The following is a 23135-nucleotide window of genomic DNA, read 5'->3' on the forward strand; positions in this document are numbered from 1 at the left end:
TCCCAAATCTGTGACACACTTTCCCATAGGTACATGCAGAATCTAGGGAAAGTGGGCCCCAGCTCAAGAGCACATGAGGAAGTGGGATATATCACAGCTCTTGATTGCTAGAATTCCTTTTCTCCCTTTTGTGGAGGATACAAGCAATTCCCCTTAGGGAAATGCAGCTTCTTTGCTGGGCTCCTTCTGAGGATGTGACTACATCTGGTCTACCTTTGGTTCCCAACAGATGCTGCCATCAACTGGTCTGAGAATACTGATAGGATATTGGTAGGACCTAAGGAAGCCCATCCTTCTCTGGGCCTTACCAAGTTTGCTCAGTTCTCCTCTGGTCAGTGGTGGGCTGTGATAGGAGTGGGTGTATTCACAGTATTCAATCCAGTCTCTGAAACATCCCTTAGTTCAAAGCTGGTTGGACATTTTATAGTGGACTTCTAGAGAGTGACCTTGTTTCCTCAGCCAATCTGAGCACCCTTCATCATCATCTTCATGTTCATGTAATTCCATTTCCTGGGCCTGTTCACACAGTCTGATGTCACTCAGTGTAAGTAAGCAGAGGAGACTGACTTGATTTCCTCAATGCCCCACGTGTAGACTTGCCTCTGTTCATTGTTTCCACTGATAGAATGTCTGTTCCTTAAGAGCTCAGATTGTCTCATTTTTTTTTCAGTCCTTATCTCCGCATGATAATCATTAATAAAGGAGATCCTAAAGAGGCAAAATTCTTCCTGGTGGCATGTTGTTTTTAATAAATCGATGTTAATTAAACATCTACTATGGGCTGTGCTGTGCTAAGGCTGGATCCATTCCCTAGGTGAAGGCTGGCCCAAGGCATCTGAAGATTCTGTGCCTTTCTTGAGTCTGGAGCTGCCGAAGTCTGGATGCATTGTAAGCACTGTCCAAGATGTCCATCAATCTTTCCCTGGATGTACTTGGATGAGATGACCCTGACTTTTCCATCCTGCAGCCCACAGGCCCACATCCTGGGGTCTCAGACGCCTAGAGGGGAGGGGAGGGCAAGGTACAGGACAGTCTTTAAAAGGTCAAAGAATAAGGGATACTGTGGTTGGAACCCTGCTTCCTATTGTGACCACCTGTCATGGCATCTTTGATCCTCAGTTTCTTCATTTGTAAAATGGGGATAATGTTCCTGGAGTCCCTAAATATGATAAAAAAACATACCAGCCTTGATGATGGTGCTGATGGCCATGGTAGGACTAGATATAGAAACTGGGTTTCTTCTTGGTTTCCCTGCAGTCTAACTTGTGACTCCTGGCAAAGATGAAGAAGTTGGGTACAGATGAGGCAGAAATTCCTGATGAGACCCTGGAAGAAACTCCCCAAGCAGAGCCCTACCCGAGCAACCCCGAAAATGCCTCAGCCTTTAAGACCCCACCACCCAAAAGCCACACCTCCTTGACAGCCTGGAGCCGGAGTCGCCTCTTGGGCAGGTGTAATTCAGAGGAGTCTTCGGTGATGGAAGGGGAGCCAACTCCAAACCCCATCATCAAGTTCAGCCCCATGGTGGAAAGGCCACAGTGTAATGATCAGTTTTCCTGGTAAGTTTCCATCCCAGTCCCTGGGGATCCCCAAGAAATAGCTCTTCAGGCCTTGGCATCTGCCCTCCTTCCAGTGCGGGACATATCCTGTTCAGCTGACTTTGTCCTCGGATGCTATAAGTCAGAAGTTTGACCTGGGCTTTGAGTTCATTCTATGACCTAAGCTGCAGCAGGTGCAGGACTTAAAGAGGTCTTCAGGTCCAGTCGCCTGCTTCCAGGCAGGCTTACATTCCCAAATGCAAATGGCAGGGAACTATCCAGTGAGACAAAGAGCAGATAGCTTCCATTCTGACTCATTTGCGGCTTTTAATTTAGATTGGACTTCATAAAATAGTTAATCTGCTTTTTTTTTCTTCTGAAGGGTGAGGCCTCAGCATTGGGTGGTTGGGTTGGGCCAACCTGGGATGGGGCATGAAGAGGAGAAGCAGAAGACTGGATCTTCCTTTGACTCGCTCATCCCCTCTGTCCCCTGTCTCTACTGGGCCCTCCCAGGCAGTTATCTCAAGACACCATTCCCACCAACTCGGAAAAATGCCTCAAGCTCTATGATCGCCGGAAGATCTTTGAGGCTGTGGCCCAGGGCAGCTGTGAGGAACTCAGAGACCTGCTGGTCTACCTCCATCGGAGTCTGAAGAAGCTCACAGACAGTGAGTTCAAAGGTAGGACTTGCCATCTCCACCCCTAGGAAGGGAAGGGTCCTGGGGTGAACATGTGCCAATGACCCTGATTTTGGGTCCTAGATCCAGAAACAGGGAAGACTTGCCTGCTCAAAGCCATGCTGAACCTCCAGAATGGCAAGAATGAGACCATCCCCCTCCTTCTGGAAATCGCCAGGCAGACGGGCAACCTGAAGGAGTTTGTGAATGCCAGCTACACAGATAGCTACTACAAGGGTGAGGGAGGAAGTGGGGGACCATTTTGTGCCTGAGAAACCCTGGGGACTCTGGCCTTATGGGCAGGTCTAACAACCTGTCAGTCTAACTACCATTTATGAAGGGTCTCCTTAGCAAGCTCCCTGAGAGCAGGGCTTGGGTACAGTGCTCAGCAGAGTGGCGACACTGACTGAGTCCTTGTGGACTTTGCCCCAGGCCAGACAGCTCTCCACATTGCCATTGAGAGGCGGAATATGGCCCTGGTGACCCTCCTGGTGGAAAATGGTGCCGATGTTCATGCTGCAGCCCATGGAGACTTCTTTAAGAAAACCAAAGGAAGACCTGGTTTTTATTTTGGTAGGCACAATATGTGATGGGCACTGATTCTTTTTAAACCTTTTTATTGATATCTTTTGTTTTCACATCAGGTCCATCTCCTCTGCATGCTTCCTTCTCACCACTCCCAGAGAAGGATCCCTTATAACAAAGATGTTGTGAATCCATTTGTCCACACATAGACCCCTCTATCGCAAGAGGGGATCTTCTCCCATCGATTCCATTTAGGTTCTTCTCTGTGGCTTTTATCTCCTTTACTCCATTTTCCTCATTTGGTGCATTGCTTTCTTGGCTTTGCTCACATCCCTTTGCATCAGTTCATACTTCTTGGTGTCATTTCCTACAGATCTGTAATTTCCTGTGATGTTCACTGAGCGTTCCAAAGCCCTCCCTTTGTGCTTTTGGATGAGTCTTGGGATTTCCAAGCCTTCCTAATTCTGTTTGTCTCTGACTGGTATGGGTCAACCTGATCGAGTGCTTGAAGACAGGTGGGGAAGACTGCTGGGAATTCCTGATTTTCTGGGGTCTCAGTCTTCATTCTTCATCCCTGTGGTTCCTTTGAAGGTAGCAGGGCAAAGATACTCTCCATGGACCCAGTGCCTCACCATTACCCTTCACTGTTTCTGTTGCTGTGGGAGGCTCCTGCCAGAGGACTGGGTTCTCACTGAAAATTGAGAGTCTATTGGCCAAGAAGAGGGAAAGGCTAAGGATAGGAAAGGACTAGAGTGGGAAATCACACTTGACAATATCCCTCTCCAGACTCTGAGGACTAATATGGACCCTCCACTTCCTGCCCTTCTCTCCACTCAGCTCTTTGGAGTCTGGTTTCTATGTCCATTGATTGACTAAAGCAACTTTAGACCAAGTCTTGCTCTGGCCTCTAGTCACTAAATCACCTAGCCCTGATTAAACACCTGCTATGTGGGGGCACCATGCTAAGCCTTGGGGAGACGGAGGAAGGCAAAAGATAGGCCCTGCCTTCAAGAAGCTTCCAGTCTAATGGGGAAGACAATGTGTAAAAAACTCAGTGCAGATGTGCTGCAGGCAGGATGACATGAGGCTAATCTCAGAGGGGAAGGCCCTAGAATTTAAGGGGGTCAGTAAAAGCTTCTTGTAGCAAGTGTGGGATTTGAGGCAAGATGGGAAGGAAACCAAGGAAGCAGTTGAGGAGGAGAGTGTCAGAACAGCTAGTTGGGAGCCGGAAGGATCCTTGGGTTGGTTTTCAGGGCATTTCCTAGCTGATCCTGCTCCCCACTTTGTGATCTTCTAACCATCTTACTCCCCTTTGGTAATGCCAGCTTTCTCTCTCCTCACACCTCTCTACTAGGTGAACCAGGAGGGGGAGATGCTGAAACCTGGGCCAGAGGGCAGGGGTCATTTCACAGTCCTTGTCTTCCCTGACCCCTGTGGCATCTGCCTCCACTGAGTGCTCCTCATTCTGGCACAAACTCCTCTTGCTAGACACATCCTTTTGCCTTTTAATGTGGAAGCCTCCCTAAAGCTGTTTTGGATTTGCTTCTCTCTCTAGACAACTCCATCTCCCCCCAGAACCTTCTTCTGGTGGCTTGATGGTGTCCCATCCTTCCAGTGCCCTGGGTTTGGACCTCAGGGTCATTTCTAACTCTTTGTTCTCCTTTCCCCTTTCACTAAGACCTACCATTCCCCCTTGGTCATCTCTCCTCTCCACTTACCCTGCTGCCCTTCTGACCCTGGGCCAAGGGGCTTCTCCTAAGAACGATTTCCAACCAAGTCTTTCCCAATGGAACCTATCCCTTCTCATGAAGGGAGAGCTCTGTTCTTACACTGCCCAATATTAGTAACTCCCTATTTCCACCTGAAGAAGAGAGCTTCTCTTTCTTCCCAACCATTATCTCCCCACTATCTCCTCCCCACCATGGCTAGATGGAAAGAGCACTGAACCTGGAGTCAGGCAGATCTGAATTCAAATCTGGCTTCAGACACTTATGCTAACTAAATGACCGGGGGCAAGTCATTAAAACTCTGCTTGCCTCAGTGTCCTCATCTGTAAAATGGGATTGTAACACCTCCCTCTGAAGACTGTTAGGAGGATCAGTGAGAGTGTCAGACTTAATAAATGCTTGTTCTTTTGTCTTCCCCTTGCCCTGGCATGGTTTGATTGATGACCTTCTTGCTTGGTCACAAGCTCCAATTCATAGCCCTCTTTGGTCTCCAGGTCCTTTTCCCATGGTCTCTTTCCCCATTATAACTTAAACTCCTTTTGGACAATAACCATCTTTTGTGTATATTTTTCTTTTTAAAATATTAATTGATTTTTACAAACATTTATTATCTGTCCTTTCTACTATCCCTCACCTCATAAAGAATAGAAAAAATGAAAAAGAAAATATAACAAATATATATAGTTCAGCAAAACAAATTCTTACATGGGCCATGTCCAAAAATGTTTGTTTCTTTCTAAGTCCATCACCTTTTATCAATCTTCTGGACTAGTGGTTTATTATCTCATTATTCAGTATTTTTTGGTGCAAACGCTTTAATTTTACAGAGTCCAAATTGTCCATTTTATTTCCTATTCTCTTCTCTCTTGCTTATGTAGTCATAGACTCTTCTTGTTCCATAGATCTGAAAGTTAATTTCTTCCTTGCTCTTTTGATTTGCTTACAGTCTCACCTTTATGTCTAAATCATGTATCCAGTCATAGTTCTTTTGGTATGTGGTGTGAATTGTCTATCTAAACTTTGTTTCTGCCAGAATACTGCCCAACTTTCCCAGCAGTTTTTATCAGATGGTGACTCCTTACAGTAGTTGGATAATAACCCAACATTAATATAATATTAATATAACATTAAGATACTGTGTTTCCTCTTGCGTGTTGTACATCTAATCTTATCCCTTGATTGACCTTGATTATTTTTTATCCAGCAACTAATCATTTTTTGGCAGGGCGGGGGCTGTTGGGTTGGTTTGCATGTGCATTCCTTGTGCTTAGTAGAAGTATTTAATAAAAGTTCTATCTCTCTACCTATCTATCTATCCATCTACATATCTGCATAACCATCTGCTTCCCTATCTAGTGATCCACCATTTACATATCTGTGTATGCTGATCTATGATCAGTCTGCCTATTATCTGTATGTGTCTGTCATCTGTCTGTCTCCCTGTATCACCCACCCATCCTGCCACCTGTCTGTCTTTCTGCCTGTATGTATGTGCATATATGTGTGTGTGTGTGAGTGTGTATCTATCTAGTTATATATCTATCATCTCAGTCTTATTCAGATATTCCAAGCCCTACATGGTCTGACTTTGACCCACCTGTCTGGTCTCATTTCACATTTCTCCCCATTATGCACAATCAATTCCAGTCACCTTGTTGTGCTCTCTGCCTTCTGTCCTGATCTTATTTTCTCTGATCCCTGTGCCTCAGGTGTCCCCTCTTCTTAGGCCTTCCAGTTGTCCTGTTGAATCTGACTCACTGTACCTTGAGATGAATTTGTAAAGCATTTAGCATAGGACCTGGTACCTATTCAGTGCTTGATATATACCCATTCCCTTTCCCTTCCCCCTTGTATTGTCCCCCATTCAATTGTAAGCTCATTGAGGGCAGCACAGTGCCTCAGTTCATCTCCATCTACAGGTCCCAGTACAGCTCTTGTTTCCTCTACCTTGACTCTCTCCCCTCCCCCTGCCCTCCAGCCCTGGGAGATCCTCAGCTCAGTGGTCCCGCTCTCTCAGTCTTGTCTTCCCCATCTTTTTAGCAATCAGGTGGATTTGTCTTCTGCCCAGAAGACCCCACAATTTTGGTCAGCCTGGCTTTTAGGTGGGAGGTATATGGCTAATGTAAGAGCCTTGACTCTGGAACACGACCAACAGTGGGAAGGACCCTGGGGGAGGTCATGGGGCATTGTCCAGTATCTCTGAGCTGAGGCTCTTCAAGGCAGTGCAGTGGGGCACCCCCTGCCCTGAGGCCATCGACCTGAGCCTTACTGTGAGCTTGGTCCCCAGGCGAGCTGCCCCTCTCTCTGGCGGCCTGCACCAACCAGCTGGGCATTGTGCAGTACCTGCTCCAGAATCCCCACCAGCCTGCAGACATCGAGGCCAAGGACTCTGTGGGCAACACTGTCCTCCATGCCCTGGTGGAAGTGGCCGACAACACTGCCGAAAACACCAAGTTTGTGACAAGTATGTACAATGACCTCCTGATACTTGGAGCCAAAAGTCAACCCACCCTGAAGCTGGAGGAGATCACCAACAAGAAGGGGCTCACACCACTGGCACTAGCTGCCAAGAGTGGGAAGATCGGGGTAGGTGGTGTGGGTTAGAGAGCCTCAGATAATTGGGGTCTGCTGGCAAAGGATCCCCAGTGGGGGAATGGGGACAGAGGGGCAGCCCCGGGGACCAGGCAAAGGCCAGGGCAGATCTCCCAAGCTAGGTTCTGCCACTGCTAAGCCACAGAGGTCTGGCCTGGGCTGCAGCAGGAAGGATATCGCATGCTCTGTTCTGGCAGCCTTGGGGCTCAGGGGCAGCTTTATCTGGGACTGTGACCATGGTCAGGCTTTGGGAAGACCAGGACACAGAGGCCTCGTCCAGGCAGCAGTTGCTGGTCTCAAGCGTCCCCACTCACCTGTGGCAGCACAGGGGGTGAACTGCCTGTTTCTCTGCCTAGGTCCTGGCCTACATTCTCCGTCGAGAAATCCAGGAGCCAGAGTGCAGACATCTCTCTAGGAAGTTTACCGAGTGGGCCTATGGACCAGTCCACTCATCCCTTTATGATCTGTCCTGTATCGACACCTGCGATAAGAACTCTGTGCTAGAGGTGATCGCCTACAGCAGCAGTGAGACCCCAGTGAGTGCAAGGGACCAGGGAAAGAGGGCCCAGGGGCTGGGCACCTGAGAACCAGGGCCTGGGGAAGCAGGGCCTCAGGGCTGGGCACCTGAGGACCAGGAGCTGGGTGACCTAGGAGGCAGACTGGACTCTCCACCATCTCTTATCCCATATATCTAATCTGTGGCCAGAATCTGTAATTTGTAACAACTCTTGAACCCCCTCCCCTCTTCTGACCCTTCACACCTGGACAATTGCAGGACTTGCTTGGGGGTCAACCTGCCTCTAGTCTCTTCCCCTCAGTCCATCCTCCATTCAGCCACCAGAATGAACTTCCTAAATTGCAGATGTGATCAGGTTGTTCTCTACTTAGAGACTACCATGGACACCCAAAGCCCTCTGGTTGGCCTTCAAGACCCTTCCTAAGCTGTGCCTCCTCCATGCCAAGTTCCTTCCACCTAACTCCTTTTGTGTTCTCCCCTCCAGTGACCTTAGCCTCCTGACTGGACCTTGAACAAAAGACTCTGGCCCTTCTCTCTGCTTGTCCCTGAATTTGGAACACTTTTCCTCCTTCTCTCCCTGGTTTCCTTTACATCCTAATTAAACTCCCTTCTACAGGAATCTTCCCCAGGCCCCTTAGTGCTGGGGCTCTATGGGTTCTCTCCAGTTGAAAGAACTAGCTTGTCTCTACCATTAGACTATCAACTCTAGAGGGCAGAGATGGTCTTTTGCTTCTTTTTACAAGCTCGGTGCTTAGCACAGGATAGATGATTCATCAGTGTTTGTTGACTGACTGACTGTCTTGTTAAATAATTGTTCAGATTGATTCAGCACTTCAAGGTTGTGCTAGACATTAATTTTCTCATTGAATCTTCACAATGACCCTGGGAGGAAGGGGCTAAATTATTATCATTTTACAGATGGGGAAACTGAGACCAACAGGATCTTTGGCTTACCTAGGGTCACACAGCTAATAAGCATGTCCTCTTTGCCTTGGTTCCCCAGATATGACAGTCTGTTTTCCACCTTCATATCCTTGAATACATGATGCCCCATATTTGGAGTTGCCTCCCACTTCAACACCTCTTGGAAACACTAACCTCCTGCAAGACATAACATTAGCACCGGTTCCTCCAGAAGCCCTTCTTGACTCCCCTTTCCCACCTGGGAATGCTCACTATGTCTTGCAATGTCTTGGGTTTCTTTGGCATCTGCTTTGTATTTCCTTACCCAAGGACAAGCAGAGTGACTCAAATCAAAGATATGGCCAGGGTGGCCTTGCTTTTGTCACTAGATGCCCAGAAACTAGCAAAGGATTTGGTGTCATCTTCATATTGGTCTAGGTCTAGATGTAGACAAACAAAACCATTGGCTTGGATATAAAAAAAGACAGTTACAGAGAGAGGCGTAGACATGAGTATAGAAATAGATATAGGGTTAGATATAGATACAGATACAGGTGGAGGTATAGACATGGACAGGTACAGAGAGAGGCAGAGACATGGGCATAGACATAGAAACAGCTGGATGTGTGTGTGTGTATGTGTGTGTCTGTGTGTGAACTCACTCTCACATTCAGATTCAAGCCCATCTCTGATCTACTGTCCCCCACCCCTTCTTCCCTTCCCCTGGTGACCCTATCCCAGAGGTCCCTGGGGACAAGACTGAGCTCCAACCAGTTCCTGCTCTACCTATGAGGGAGGAGAAAAAGAGCTGAGTGTGGCATTATAGTCCAAAGCTCTCTCTGGTCCCTAATTCTCTGCTTTAAGCCAGACTCAATGATGGTGGTGGAGGCACAGAGCCGGGGGTGGGGGGCTGGGTAATGTCCCTCTCTCCTCAGCTTTTTCCTGGCTTTCTCAGAACCGCCATGACATGCTGCTGGTAGAGCCCCTGAACCGACTCCTACAGGACAAGTGGGACCGATTTGTGAAACGCATCTTCTATTTCAACTTCTTTGTTTATTCCGTGTATATGGTCATCTTTACATGTGCTGCCTACCACCGGCCTGTGGGCAGCTTGGTATGTCTAGGCTCACCTGGGGGTGGGAGTCCAGGGTCACTATCAGCCAGGCTGCTCCCCAGGTGGTCCTGACCTTTGATCCTGGCACTTGCTTCTCCTGCTGCTTTGGGTGGGGGGTTTGTCAAAGAAGGGTGTCCTGGTTGACCCTCCTCTGGCCCTCTACCTGGTTATTTCCACTGTTGCCTCCTGCCCCTTTTATCTTACAGCCTCCGTTTAAATTTGACTACACCACTGGCGCCTATTTCCGAGTCACAGGAGAACTGCTGTCGGTTCTAGGAGGAATCTATTTCTTTTTCCGAGGGGTCAGTATGATTGCCTGCTCACTGAGAGCATCCCAAAGCCAAGGGCCTTGTGCCCACAGCTACCCAGGGATAGGGTTGGGAAGTCCAGGTGACCTTGGACATCAGCATTCCCTCTTCTCAGCCTCAGTCCCTTCAGCTGTGATATGAGACTGGATGTGGGTGGGAGGCTCACTAAGTCAGTGGGTATTGGGGGAAGCCGCTGGTGGTTCCTCCAGGTGGGTCAGTCAGCCAATAGGCTTCTGTGACCAGACACTGGACCAAGGCCTGGGGATAAAGAGAAAGGTCAAAGGCAACCCCCCAAGGAGCTCCCATCTAATGGGGGTGATCACCTATAAAGATCTAAGGATTGTCCAGGTGATTGGAAGGAAATCCCAAGGAAGGCACTGTCCATGGTGGGAGTTCGGCAGACCTAGGGAAGCAGGAATCCCAGGACAGCAGGAGGTGGTGAGGAGGGAGTGTCCAATCCTGAGTATCTGTATAGAGGTGAAGGACAGCAGAAGGCAGGACCCACCCCATCAGCAGAGGACAGTGCTCTGGGGAATCTGTGAGCACTCCCAAGCTTCCCCACCAGCAGAGGGTAGTGTTCTGGGGGTCCATGAGCACCCCACCCCATCATCAGAGGGCAGTTCTCAAAGGGTCCAAGAGCACCTCCATCCCACCCCACCAGGGCATGTCTTGGGGTCTATCAGCACCCCCACATCATACCACCCAACCAGTTGGCTATGGCCCTCCAGCACTGAGGAAAGTATTGAATAGGCCGAACAGGCTGAGGGAGAGTGGGGGTTTGGGGGATGGGAGAGACAATGACAGAGGGTGACCTATCCATCTCTGCCTGCAGATTCAGTACTTTCTACACCGGAGGCCTTCCCTCAAGACTCTGTTTGTGGACAGCTACAGTGAGGTGCTCTTGTGAGTCTGGCTTTGGCTGGGGCTGGGCTGGCAGTGGCTGCCAGCGAGTCCAAGTTCCCGACTGATCCCATTACCCCGAGCAGCATCTTCCAGACCCAGTGGTGTGGGGGAAGTGACTGGGGTCTGGTCAGGTGAACCAAGTTCAACCAAGATCTCTGCTTCTTCTGAATCACTGCCCTCCCTACCTTGGCGGCCTTTTGGACTGACCCCTGAAGTCACACCCTTTGATCTGAGATATTCCTGGGGGAGGCGGAGGCTCACATTCATCCTACCGGTCCCCCAGGGAACTATGGGGGCAGTGTACTAGTTAAGGTGATGGAGAAGCACCATCAGTGCTGAGCTCAGGGTGTCAGGTCCTGCTCATGGGGGCCTCAGAAGTGGCCCAAGCTTCAGTGGTCATGGCCCAGGTGGGGGCAGTGGGTCCAGGTTCCAGGCCCATCTCGATCCCACTGGTCCTTGGCAACATGAGGGCTCCTTCAGCTCCTACATTCTCTGGGTCTGTGAAGCTATGGGGTGGAAATATCACTATCCATGGCTCTGACCTTGCAGCCCTGCTGGACACAGATTCCAGCAGGAGCCCCAAGGACACCATTTTGTTTGGGCACACACAGCCTATACCCGCGACCCCCGTGATCAGGACAAGCCCTGAAGTGGGTCCATTAAAATAATGGTGTTTTGGACTGGAGACACAAACAGCAAGGACGAGACCTTTAGCCTCATTTATCTGAGTCTGACCAAGCCCACTGTGTTTCACCAGAATTCTTCTGTCCTTCAGCATCTATTTTTACAGTCATAGGATAGTATCCAGGCTCTTCTTTATACAAAGGAGAAACTCAGTACAGATTAGGGAAGTGTTCTCCCCAAGTCATACATCAGCTAGTTAGTAGCTGAGCCTGGATTTGAGTTTGGGTTTCCTACCTGCATAGTCTTCTTTTCATGACTCCCTAGCTATTGGGAAGGCCCTTGTAGAAGGCAAGTATGAAAGGCCCATGTTTACATCATCCTTGTATGAGGTTCCTGGGCTCACTTTAGGAGATGTGGGGGCGAGGGTGGGACTGGGGATGGAGGAAGACCAGCAGGTTCCCAAATCTTGTGCTGGACCTCCTAAGCCCAGGTCAGGTTGTCCCTGAATGTCCTACATGGGACATTCAGGCCAGATTGCTTTGCACAGGTCAAGAGGATCTCCAATGTAACCGTCACTCTGCTGTGCCCTCTCACACCTCTGCTGTGGGTGCCAGACATTCTAGACAGGGGCCTATACTGAGCCAGTCCTTGTTCTCTCTGAAGAATTTGCTGTCCTGTGTTTTTTGTCTTTCAGTTTTGTCCAGTCGATGTTTCTCCTGATCTCTGTTGCATTATACTTCAGTCATTGCAAGGAATATGTGGCCTCCATGGTGTTCTCTCTGGCAATGGGCTGGACTAACATGCTTTACTACACCCGAGGTTTTCAGCAGATGGGCATCTACTCAGTCATGATTGAGAAGGTTGGTCCATCTCAAGAGCTTAGAGATGCAACTTATGGTTTGAGGAAAGAGAAAGAGTCCAATGAAAACATCATTAGACCTGACAAGTCTCCAGAAGTAAAGGAAGGCTCAGGAGTCCTTCTAATCTGGCCTAGCCCTTGTGAAGTTCACTCCATCAGGGCTCTCTGATCTCTGACTGCCACTGCCCCTGGTTAGGTGAAGGTAACTTGGTTCTTAAAAAGTGCCTGGAAGAACTGGCTTCATGGATGAAAGCACCCCTCCTCAGAGCCTCAGTGGTGTTTCATCTTGTAAGGCTCCAATCCCTTCTTGCTATCACAGGCACTTGTCTGCTCAGCAGCCCAAAACTGTCTGATCAGAGCAAAGAAATCACACTAACAGTTATTCTAATGATAACATTTATGTTATCCAGACTCTCAGTTGGTCAAGAAACATTCATAAGCTGCGTATCAAGCACTGGGAGATACAAAGAAAGACCAAAAACCAGACCTTTCTTTGAGGAACTCATTGACTAATGGGGGAGACAAGAAACAAACAATCTAGTACACATAGGATAGGCCCAGGCTAAATCAGGAGCAGCCTCAGAGGAAAGACTAGTTCTTGGGGTGGGGAGATGGGAATGACTTCTTATAGAAGGTGGAATTTTGTCTTGGACTGGAGACAGAGGTGAAGAAAGAGCCAGCGAGAGTGGGCAGGAAGTCCCAGGATCCAGAGTGACTGGGCAAGAACAACCAGAAGATCAACTGGTGGGAGAAACCTGGAAGTTGGGAGGGGTCAGATAAGGACAGGCTTGGAATGTGAAAGAGAGTCCCTAGAGCTGATCCAGTAGGGCCACAGCATGGTTGGACCTTTCCTCTCATTTTGACAGTTGAGTTGAGGTTGAACTAAAGTGAGGAGGGACCCCCACCCCCACCCCAGCATCTGTGGCAGGAGACCAGGAATGAGGAGATAAGGCCTACACCCAGGTCCCAAAATGTAAAAGGAGGGGCGGCTAGGTGGGGCAGTAGATAAAGTACCGGCCCTGGAGTCAGAAGTACCTGGGTTCAAATCCGATCTCGGACACTTAATAATGACCTAGCTGTGTGGCCTTGGGCAAGCCACTTAACCCCATTGCCTTGCAAAAACCTAAAACAACAACAACAAAAACAAAATGTAAATGGAGAGAAAGGGGCACAGATAAGAAATGTTAGGTAGGGAGAAAAGATAAGACTGATAAAAGATTGGGCCTAGGGGAGGAGTCAAGGATGATATTTGATTCCTGCTTGTAAGTCTCGTGGCAGGAGGATAGTACTACCTTTGACAGAAATTTTGTTTGTTTTTGTGGTTTGTCCTTCATTTTCTTTTCTTTGTTTCTTTTTTTTTTGCAAGGCAAAGGAGGTTAAGTGGCTTGCCCAAGGCCACACAGCTAGGTCGTTATTAAGTGTCTGAGATCGGATTTGAACCCAGGTACTCCTGACTCCAAGGCTGGAGCTTTATCCACTGCGCCACCTAGCTGCCCCTGTCCTTCATTTTCAAAGAGGACCAGTAACATCATGGGTGAATTGGATTGAAGTGAGATAAAGTTACACAAAGTCATCAGCCTCACTCTCTTCCAGTCATCAAAGTCCAGTGGCAAGACTAAAGTCAGGACAGCTGACGATGACTCAGGACACAGTGGGTGACCTTGGCATCTTTGATGTTTAACCTTGTCAGAAATAGGGAAGTCAGGAAGAGGAAAAGTTGTTGGGGTTTTTTATGTCAATGAGTTCAGTTTTGGACAATTGAGTTTAAGATGTGTACTGAACATACAGTTTGATATCTGAAAATATGTTGGAGATCTGAAAATAAATTGGGCAGCAGAGAAACTGGGGCGGGAAAGGAAGACCTGAGACTCATTAGCATGATGATGATGGTTTTTGTCTTTCATTCTCAAAGAAGACCCTGACATCAGGGAGGTCGTGCCATGACAAGTATTTGAGTGGGGGGTGGTGCTAAGTCCCCAGCCTCCCTTTCTTCTCCAGAGCCATCTGAGTTCAGTGGCCAGATAAGAACCAGGATGACTGGAGATGGTCTGGATAGGAGGCAGTCAGGGTTAAGTGATTTACCCAAGGTCACACAGCTAGTCAGTGTCTAGTGTCTGAGGCTGGACTCAAACTTTGATCCTCCTGACTCCAGCACCAGTACTCTATCCGCTGTGCCACCTAACTGTCCCCATTAACACAGAGAGGATCACTGAATGCATCACCCACTTAAGTGGATAGAGGGAGAAGAGCAGAGTGGCCCAGGACAGAACCCGAGGGACACCAAAGGTTAGAAGGCAGGAAATGGAAGAGAATCCACCAGCGGAGACAAGACGAGCAGTCAGAGAGGGAAGAGAACCAGGAGGAAGTGCCCTGAAAACCCAGAGAGAAGAGACTATCAAAGAGTTCTACCTTTTTCTGCCACCTTCCCTTCCCTCCACTCTCCCCATTGCAGTGAACAGTCTTGTGGTAAAAGTTATATTTGTATAATTGGTTTAACATATTTGCATATTAGTCATTTTGTGTAAAAGGAATTAGAACTAAGGAGAAAGCAAGCAAGCCATGAGATAGGAAGGAGAAGAAGAAAAGTTTTAAAAGTGGACCGAGGATGCATTCAGATTCTGTGTTTTTCTTCCTCTGAGTGTGTTTGGCATTGTCCATAGTCAGGGTTTTCCTTGATGTCTGAACTGCTGGGAGGGGCTGCATCCCTCCTAGTTGAGCATCTCACACTGTTGTTAATGTGTCCAGTGTTCTCTTGGCATCAGTTTGTGTAATTCTTTCCATGCTTCTCTAAAGTCTGTCCGTGCGTGGTTGCTTTTAGAACAATAGTGCTCGGTAGCATTCCTGTACCATAACTTGTTCAGCCATTCCCCAATGGGCATCCCCTCAATGTCCAATTCTTTGGCACTACAAAAAGAGCTGCTAGGAATATTTTGGAACATCTGGGACTTTTTAATGATTTCTTTTGGATATAGACCTAGTATTGGTATTGTAAATTAAGGCAAAGAGCTCACACTCCCCTTAAATTTGAGGCTCTTTCCTAAATAGGTGTTCCTCAGTTTTTGGTTTTGCTTAGATTTCCTAAATCAGCAGAGGGGAATCCATGGTCACCCGAAGGACTATTCTAGTGCCTCAGGGCTTAAAAGGAGCCTCTAGCGAAACAATGGCCTTATTGTAAAGCAGTGTTGTAACAGTCTTCTTCTGCCCAGGAGACAGAAGTGCTCTTGGTTCTGGCCGAGGGGGCTGGCTCTGAGGGGGGCTGACCCCAACCAGTCATCTTTCAGGCATCGTGGAGTCCCCACAGGACTGGACAGTAGGTCAAGGCTTGCTCCATCTCTGTTGTAGAAAGCTGGCCGTCAGGAGCAGGTGGTGGGAGTAGGCCAACAGGATCCCTGGAACCCGAGCAGACAGCCTCCCAGGCCAGGGGTCCACTCTTACCAGATTCTCCTCTCCCTGCAGATGATTTTGAGAGACCTGTGCCGCTTTATGTTTGTCTACATGGTCTTCTTGTTTGGATTTTCCACAGGTGAGCATATCTCCAGTGGACCTTTGGGGGTGGACACAGGGAGTTTCTCCAGGAGGGAGGCAAGGCAGAACAGAAATGTTAGGTGGGTGTGGGGAGAAGACCAGCCTTGGTGGCCTGTCATTTGGGGGTGGCAGGTATGAAGGGGTTCAGGCTCGGGCCCCCCTGACTCCTTCCGGGCCCCTTCAGCGGTGGTGACGCTGATCGAGGATGGACAGAACAACACAGAGACCTTCTGCCATGGGGGGCGTCGCTCCGGCAGCTGCAAGGCCTGCACCAACTCCTACAACAGCCTCTACTCCACCTGCCTGGAGCTCTTCAAGTTCACCATCGGCATGGGGGACCTGGAGTTCACCGAGAACTACGACTTCAAGGCCGTCTTCATTATCCTGCTGCTGTCCTATGTCATCTTGACCTACATCCTGCTGCTCAACATGCTCATTGCCCTGATGGGGGAGACTGTCAACAAGATTGCCCAGGAAAGCAAAAACATCTGGAAGCTCCAGGTCCTTCCTCTGTGTGTGTGTGTGTGTGTGTGTGTGTGTGTGTGTGTGTGCATGCGCGTGCATGTGTGTGTTGGAGCGTGTGTGAGCATGTGAATGGAGATGTGTGTGCATATATGTGAACATGTATGCGTGAGTATGTGAGGAATGTGAGCACGTGTGGAGATGTGTATGTGAGTGTGAGCGTAATCCACTCCATATGTTGGTGGAACTGACCCTTAGACCCTCAGGTAAAGGCAGAGGAGCCTCAGGGCAGCAGCCAGCAGGACCTGGGTGCTTGGTTGTCAATAGGGATTTAGGCTGCAAGGAGGGGGCCTGGCCATAGCGCAAAGGTGTGTCTTGAGGTCCCCTCCAGTCCCTGTCAGGCTGGTTCTGTACAGCAGATGGAAGCCAAGGGCCCATCACTAGTCCCCAACCAGAGTCAAGCAGGGCTGTGTGGCAGAGACTGGGGAGGGCACAATGACCCCAGACTGAGCTCCTGGGGGGCCACAGGAAGTGTTGGTGAGCCCTGGAGAGAGCCAAGAACAGACCCAGGCAGGCTGCTGGAGCAGGGAGCATGTGGAAGAGTTAAGCAGCCGGAGGGGAGTGTTCCCAATCCTGGGGCAGGAGATGGAGCTCATGGCCTTCCTTTCCCTGCCCTGCTGGTCCCAGCCTCCCTTCAAGGCCCACCATGACCACCCCCAAGATCCAGCATCCTGGTCACTGAATCTCCAGGCCCAGGCTGTGTGTCTGTGTGTCCATATATGTGGGTGAATGAATGAAAAATCTGCAAGGAAATCCTGAGCTGCTCCAGGCCCAGCCCCAAGCTGAGGCCCCGGTGCCTCTCCCTCCTGTTTGTATCTTCCTGCAGAGAGCCATCACCATCCTGGACACTGAGAAGAGCTTTCTGAACTGCATGAGGAAGGCCTTTCGGTCTGGGAAGCTGGTGCAGGTGGGCTACACGCCTGATGGCAGGGAGGACTACAGGTGGTGCTTTCGGTGAGTCTGCCTGAGGGGCCTGGCATGGGGAGGGGAGAGAGAGAGACAGAGACAGAGAGAGACAGAGACAGACAGAGACAGGTAACCTCCCCCCCCCACACACACATAGGGAGACAGAGAGACAGAGAAGAGAGAGACAGAGAGAGACACAGAGAGACAGACAGAGACAGAGTCCACCAGCCCACCAACCTGCCTCTGCAATGGCCAATGGAGGCCTCTTGCCTTCCCCATCAGCTCATGGGTGGTATACTGAGCTGGGTTCACCTTCAGTTTCCAGCTGGATGATGGGTCTCATTGGATACCCAAGAGGGAAGAAAACCAAGAGGAGGAAGCCCCAGAGCAAGGTTTACCCCAGACTCAGTGGGAGGAGGAAGAGCACTTCTTCCCTTCTCACTTCTCCTCCCTCAGTCCTTGGAGTCTGTCCTTTACCTCCACAAACACACATGGTCCAGGCCTGGGTTCCATTGGCTCACCTCTGTTACATACCCAGAGGGCAAAAAAGAAGCTCCCTATAAAAGTGGAACATTTGGGCAGGGGCAGGGACAGTGTGTGTGTGTGGGGGTGGGGGGAGGTTACCTGATCTGCAGCAATGACTGATCAGATAAACAAAGGTTCAGTGCTGATTTGGGGGGCTGAATCCAGCCCTTGACCCTGAGGTGAACTAGCCTGGTGGCATCCTCCAGGATCCCATCCCCCATCTTCCTGGAGCACCTTTACATCAGTCACCCCCTCTCAGGTTGAGCTCCCTGACCTTTGTTAGCTGACTGTTCTCTTGCCTCTGGTTCAGGTGATTCTTCAGACTGTTACTGGACCCCAGCTCCAGTCACTTGTAAAGTGTGTGTGGGGAGGTGGGGAGGATGGAAGGGGCTCTCTTTATTGCATTTATTATGAGTGCTAAAGAGGAGATGGCCTGGTGTCCCTGAAATGATGGAGCAAAGGGAGCCCCTTGAAGCATGGAATGCCACTCTCTCAGAGGAAGCTGAGCCCTCAGGGGCCCCTTGTCCAGGGCATTCTGAAAGGAATGCTCTCACCTAAACCTGGTAGTGAGAAGTGGTAGTTGAGCTTCTACTTGCTGCCCTCAGGGAGGGGTGGGCACACCATCTCCTACCCAGATGGCCTGTGCTGCAGTGGACAGTTCGTTTTTCCTCCAGCCCAAACCTGCATCTCACCAGCTTACCAGGGTCCTTCTTAAACTATAGGATCCAGAACTGAAAGAAGCTGGTAGGTCAGGTGTGACTCGACCGGAGTAGAGAGAAATTATTACCTCCTAGGGCAGCTCAGTGGCTCAGTGGATGGAGCACCAGACCTTAGGTCAGGAATCTGGCTGCAGACACTTACTAGCTGTGTAACCCTGGGCAAGCCACATCACCCTGTTTACCTTAGTTTCCTCATCTGTAAAAAGAGAACCCAAGGGAGTCACAAAGAGTCAGACAGGACTGAACAACACTACCACCTCCTTATTCCTGGATACTCTACCTCTCAATACAGTCCAAAGTTGCATTAGCCTTTTTTGGTGCCACATCCCCTGGTTGGCTCCTCCTGAGCTTGTTAGGGCCCCCAGAATGGTTTTAGACCAACTTCTCTAACCCTGATTTCCACACTCCCTGTCCCTACCACCCTTGCCTTTATCTCAAGGAATGCTAAAAATATTAAACAGCCAGGGACAAGTGTAGATCCCTGGGGCACTCCATCAGAACTTTTCTTCCTCATTTCAAAACTATCACCTATTCTTGAAGGGGAGCCATTCAAGCTGTTTTGAGTCCATCTAATTGTATTATTGTCTGATCCACAAGTCTCCATCTCCTCCACAAGAATAGAATGAAATATTTTACTAAAATCTGGGTAACCTACTGATGACATTTCCCTAATCTGCTAATATAGTGACCTTATCAAGAAAGGAAATCAAGTTAGCCTGGCAGGATGTATTCCTAAGGAAGCCCAGCTGGCTCCTGGCATTCCCTGCTCCCCATTTTAGATGCTTATCCACTATGGCCATGACGATAATCCCTTTGTGGACTTCCCAGGCCTGGAGTTTGAGCTCCCTCACCTGTTGCTGGCAGACTCTGCTCTATTCCCTTTTTAAAGAGGTAGATTCGTACTTTCCCTTCTCCAGCTTGTGATATACTCCTGCCTTTCATGGTCTTTAACATGTCACCATGGCATCTCTGATGTTTCTGTGGGAACAGTTCATCTGGTTCAGGGCCCCTGAATCCATCTAGGGTACTTCAGGCTCCTTTTTGTCTTCCTTGTTCATCTTGGGCACCTCCTGGCTCCTGGCGACCTCTCCAGTTCAAAGGACATTCTCAGCAGAAGAGGAAACTGAGCAGTGCCACCATAGTTGTTTTTGAGTTATCATTATCTTTCCACTCCCCAGCAAAAGTCAAATATGATCTTGGGGTCAGAAGCCGTCTCCTCTCTCCACAAGGGGGAGGGAGGGGTCACTCTTCTGGAAGGCTCCTATCTTTTCCATTCCCATGACCAGGTTCTCCCTGGGAGAAGGAATCAGGTCTAGAATGGAATTTTCCCTTATTGGCTCCAATAAGGGGAAGAATTAAATTATTATTAAGGCAAACCAAGAAGACAAAGATGAAGGGGGGAGAGAGAGAGAGAGAGAGAGAGAGAGAGAGAGAAAGAGAGAGAGAGAGAGAGAGAGAGAGAGAGAGAGAGAGAGAGAGAGAGAGAGAGAGAGAGAGAGAGAGAGAGAGAGAGAGAGAGATCCCTAAGATGATGCCAGGACAATTGGAGTTCCCGATTAAACCTTGCATGTGGCCAGCTTGTCATCTTTCCTCAAGCTCCCCCTTCCTTTCATCTCTTTGTCCAAGTATTCTGTGGTCTGTCTCTTCTTCCTTTGACCTTCACCCAAATGCTCTCCACATTGCTTCCTACTTCTGCTCCCTGGGGGTTCCTCTCAGAAGCACACCTTCTTAACAGATGATGCTCCTTCTGAACCCTTCTAATAAAAGTCATTGTTTCTTGTTTTCCCACTGACTCATCCATCCAAACCCCCTTTAGCTTCTCTCTTTGTGTTGGGTCAGGAGATCTCAGCTGGACTCTCAGGTCAGCTCTTTAGGGTCCCTCCTAGCTACTGACCAACCACAGGAGAGACATCTTGATGAGAAAATCCCAGACATCGGGACAGGTTAGAGATCTGGGGGCCCCACCATTGCCAGACACTGCCATCTCCACCAGCTCCCAAGCCTGAGGCATTGGGTGCTGCTCATCACAGCATCTACTTCAATCTCCTGACATTTTTTCAGCACTTACTGTGCATCAGTCCCTGTGCCACACATGTCCATCACAGACTCTTAGGACCCTCTTGGCAAAATCTTGAGTCTAGGAGGCTGAGAAGACTAACAGACATAGACATTCATGAGATGTTAAAAGTGGTGGGGGCCCAGAGACCCTGGTTTGCTAGTGCAAGGACTGGAGGGCCCTCCCAAGAGCTAATGGTATGGCTCCTTGATCACAAGACCCCTCCCCAGGCATTTACCCAGGACAGGTAAGGTTTCTCCTGTTTCCAGTCCCTTCTTTTACAATGGGGGAGACTGAAACCCAGGGAGAAGAAGGGAGCCTCTCACTTGGATGGTTTTTCTGCAGAGTTGATGAGATCAATTGGACCACTTGGAACACCAACCTGGGCATCATCAATGAGGACCCTGGAAACTGTGAAGGGATCAGGCGTACCTTGAGCTTTAATTTACGGTCCAGTCGAGGTAAGTCCCCCAGGGAATCTCAGGCAGATATCCTGGGGCAAGAGTGGGGATCAGACCATGGACCGAGCCACCACATGGCAAGGAGCTTGACTCCTTGACCTTCCCCTGAGGAAGAGGGGAGAGGAGAGGCAGAGATCTATTCCTTGATCGTCTGCTCCCTGAAGTGATCCCCTCACCTGGGAAGGTGCTGGCAAGCTATCATGGGTAAGGAAAGGAAAGGTCCTCCTGGAGGGCTTTTTCCTTCTACCTGGAGCATGGGTGTTCAGCTCTGCTGGGTTGTATCGCTCAACAAAACTTGTCAAGGGCTACATATAGAATTTAATATTTACTTATGACTCCAATGTAACCCATATGACAGACAAGTATAATAACAAAATGTATTAATGCTGCATGAACAGGCTTCGAGGTCCACAGGCCGGACATACCTGAAGCAACAGTCACAGCTGTGCTCCCTGCCTCCCTTTTCCTTTTTTTTCTTTCTCTGCAGGTGTTGGATGGGTTCAGAGGGGACCGGGGTTAGTCTTCCCACTTTAAGAAATGGAGGCCCCAGGAAAGCATTGACTTACTGGGGGTTCCAGTGAGTCAGGAGTGGAGAGAACACAACGTGGGCTTAGAGGGAGTTAATGGTCCTCTCCAGCAATGAGGGGGAAATGATCGGAAATGATCAGTGATTTCATAGGGGGGGTGGGTAGCCCATTCCTTTTGCCATTTCAGGACCACTGGGCAGAATTCCTGCCCCAGATTCTTTGTCAGTCTCCACTTGCCCTGGCCTTGAATGATCTTTCTCCCTCCCCACCTCAGTTTCAGGGAAACACTGGAAGAATTTTCCTTTGGTTCCTCTTTTGAGAGATGGGACAAGCCGAGACAGGCGCTCCAACCCCCATGAAGAGGTGCGGCTGAGGCCCTTCTCAGGGTCTCTTCGGCCTGAAGATGCTGAAGTGTTTAAGGACCCCCTTGCTTTGGACTCTGAGTGACAACTGTGGTCCTGGCTTCACTCACCCAGTCTTCTGCAGTCCTGTGGTTCAGCGAGTGAAGCAGAGAAGGGGGTCAGAGCCCCACCCTTGACTCCTGGTGACTTGGAACGATCCCCTCTCCCTTCCCATGCTGCTGCTGCTGCTGTGACCTACGGGTGCTTGGGCTGCACTGTGTGGGTCTTTGGTTCCTTTGAGATTTCCTTGGACATGCATCTTTGGATGGAGCTAGAGGAGGGGTCCCCTGATGAGCTGCTTCTCTGGTCTTAAAAGGGTTTCCTTGGCACTCCAGTCAGGCCTCCCCCATCTCCTACCTTGCCCATAACTTGTCTCGTCTTCATTGTCCTTGTGGTCACCTCCACATGCCCACTCCCGCCCCCCAACAGGAAAGCCTAGGGCTGGCCAGCACGGACCTAGAGGAAATCCAAGGGGAGCAGAACTTGATTCCACAGGTTAATCAGATAAGATTGCAGTTAGCCTTATGGTCCTTAGCTTGTTGAGCTGCTATGGATTCTTAGCTATAATAAATGATTATGTGTGTGTGTGCATATTATGGGGCAGAATGGCTTTGCCCCTCCTAGCAGCCTCATCTCCATCCCAAGGTTCTTGCCACCCTGAGGCTCAGGCTGTAGCAGGAATTCTGACCCTTTCTTCTGTCATGTACCTTCCTCATAATCATGGGAAATGCATACAATAAACACATAGGGTTATAAAAGATTATAATGATGTCAGCATGTCATTATCGAAATATAGATTTTTAAAAAAGACATCCTCAGTCATCCTGAAGTCTCTCCCTGGGGCAGTCAGCAATGGCCCCTTCTGCCCAGAGTCAGCTTACCAGCGAAGTCTGTGTGACTGAAGCTGACCCTGGGGCCTATGGGACTGAAGCTGACCATTGGGCCTCTGGGTCTATTAGAACAGACACCTTGCTAAATAGGGACCAGGTTGTCAGGCTGGTGTCATCTGACAATCTGTCTCTTCACCCAGCTGACCGTTCTGCCACGAGGGTAAAGGAACCTTGGAGAATGCGGAACATTACATTCAGCTTCAGCCGATCCAAGGACTGGGTTGGAGCCACATCCCACCCTGTCCTGCCCTGAATTCATCTAGTATCAATCCAGCTCTTCATTCTTAAAGTGGGAGACAACAATTGCAAGGGAATG

General features: G+C 49.4%; 1 protein-coding gene across 1 annotated transcript; it reads left to right on the forward strand.

Annotated features, from left to right (window-relative positions):
• The first annotated feature begins 1281 nt into the window (after window positions 1-1281).
• Window positions 1282-21975, forward strand: TRPV1 (transient receptor potential cation channel subfamily V member 1). The gene is made up of 15 exons (XM_074192489.1): window positions 1282-1559; window positions 2052-2218; window positions 2300-2452; window positions 2648-2788; window positions 6755-7053; window positions 7416-7595; window positions 9435-9593; window positions 9800-9895; window positions 10734-10804; window positions 12123-12288; window positions 15744-15810; window positions 15997-16313; window positions 17161-17288; window positions 20886-21001; window positions 21803-21975. Exons 1-15 carry the CDS (start codon window positions 1282-1284, stop codon window positions 21973-21975), a joined length of 2511 nt encoding a protein of 836 aa, XP_074048590.1.
• The last annotated feature ends 1160 nt before the right edge of the window (window positions 21976-23135 follow it).

Source organism: Macrotis lagotis, chromosome 6 (assembly GCF_037893015.1).
Source record: "Macrotis lagotis isolate mMagLag1 chromosome 6, bilby.v1.9.chrom.fasta, whole genome shotgun sequence".
Lineage (NCBI taxonomy): Eukaryota > Metazoa > Chordata > Mammalia > Peramelemorphia > Peramelidae > Macrotis > Macrotis lagotis.

Bases quoted from the DNA above. Each gene is read 5' to 3' on its own strand.
- TRPV1 (XM_074192489.1), top strand. From the start codon at position 1,282: ATGAAGAAGTTGGGTACAGATGAGGCAGAAATTCCTGATGAGACCCTG. The intron at 1,560-2,051 runs GTAAGTTTCCAT...GGGCCCTCCCAG, and splicing joins TGTAATGATCAGTTTTCCTG to GCAGTTATCTCAAGACACCA. The intron at 17,289-20,885 runs GTGAGTCTGCCT...GTTTTTCTGCAG, and splicing joins GACTACAGGTGGTGCTTTCG to AGTTGATGAGATCAATTGGA.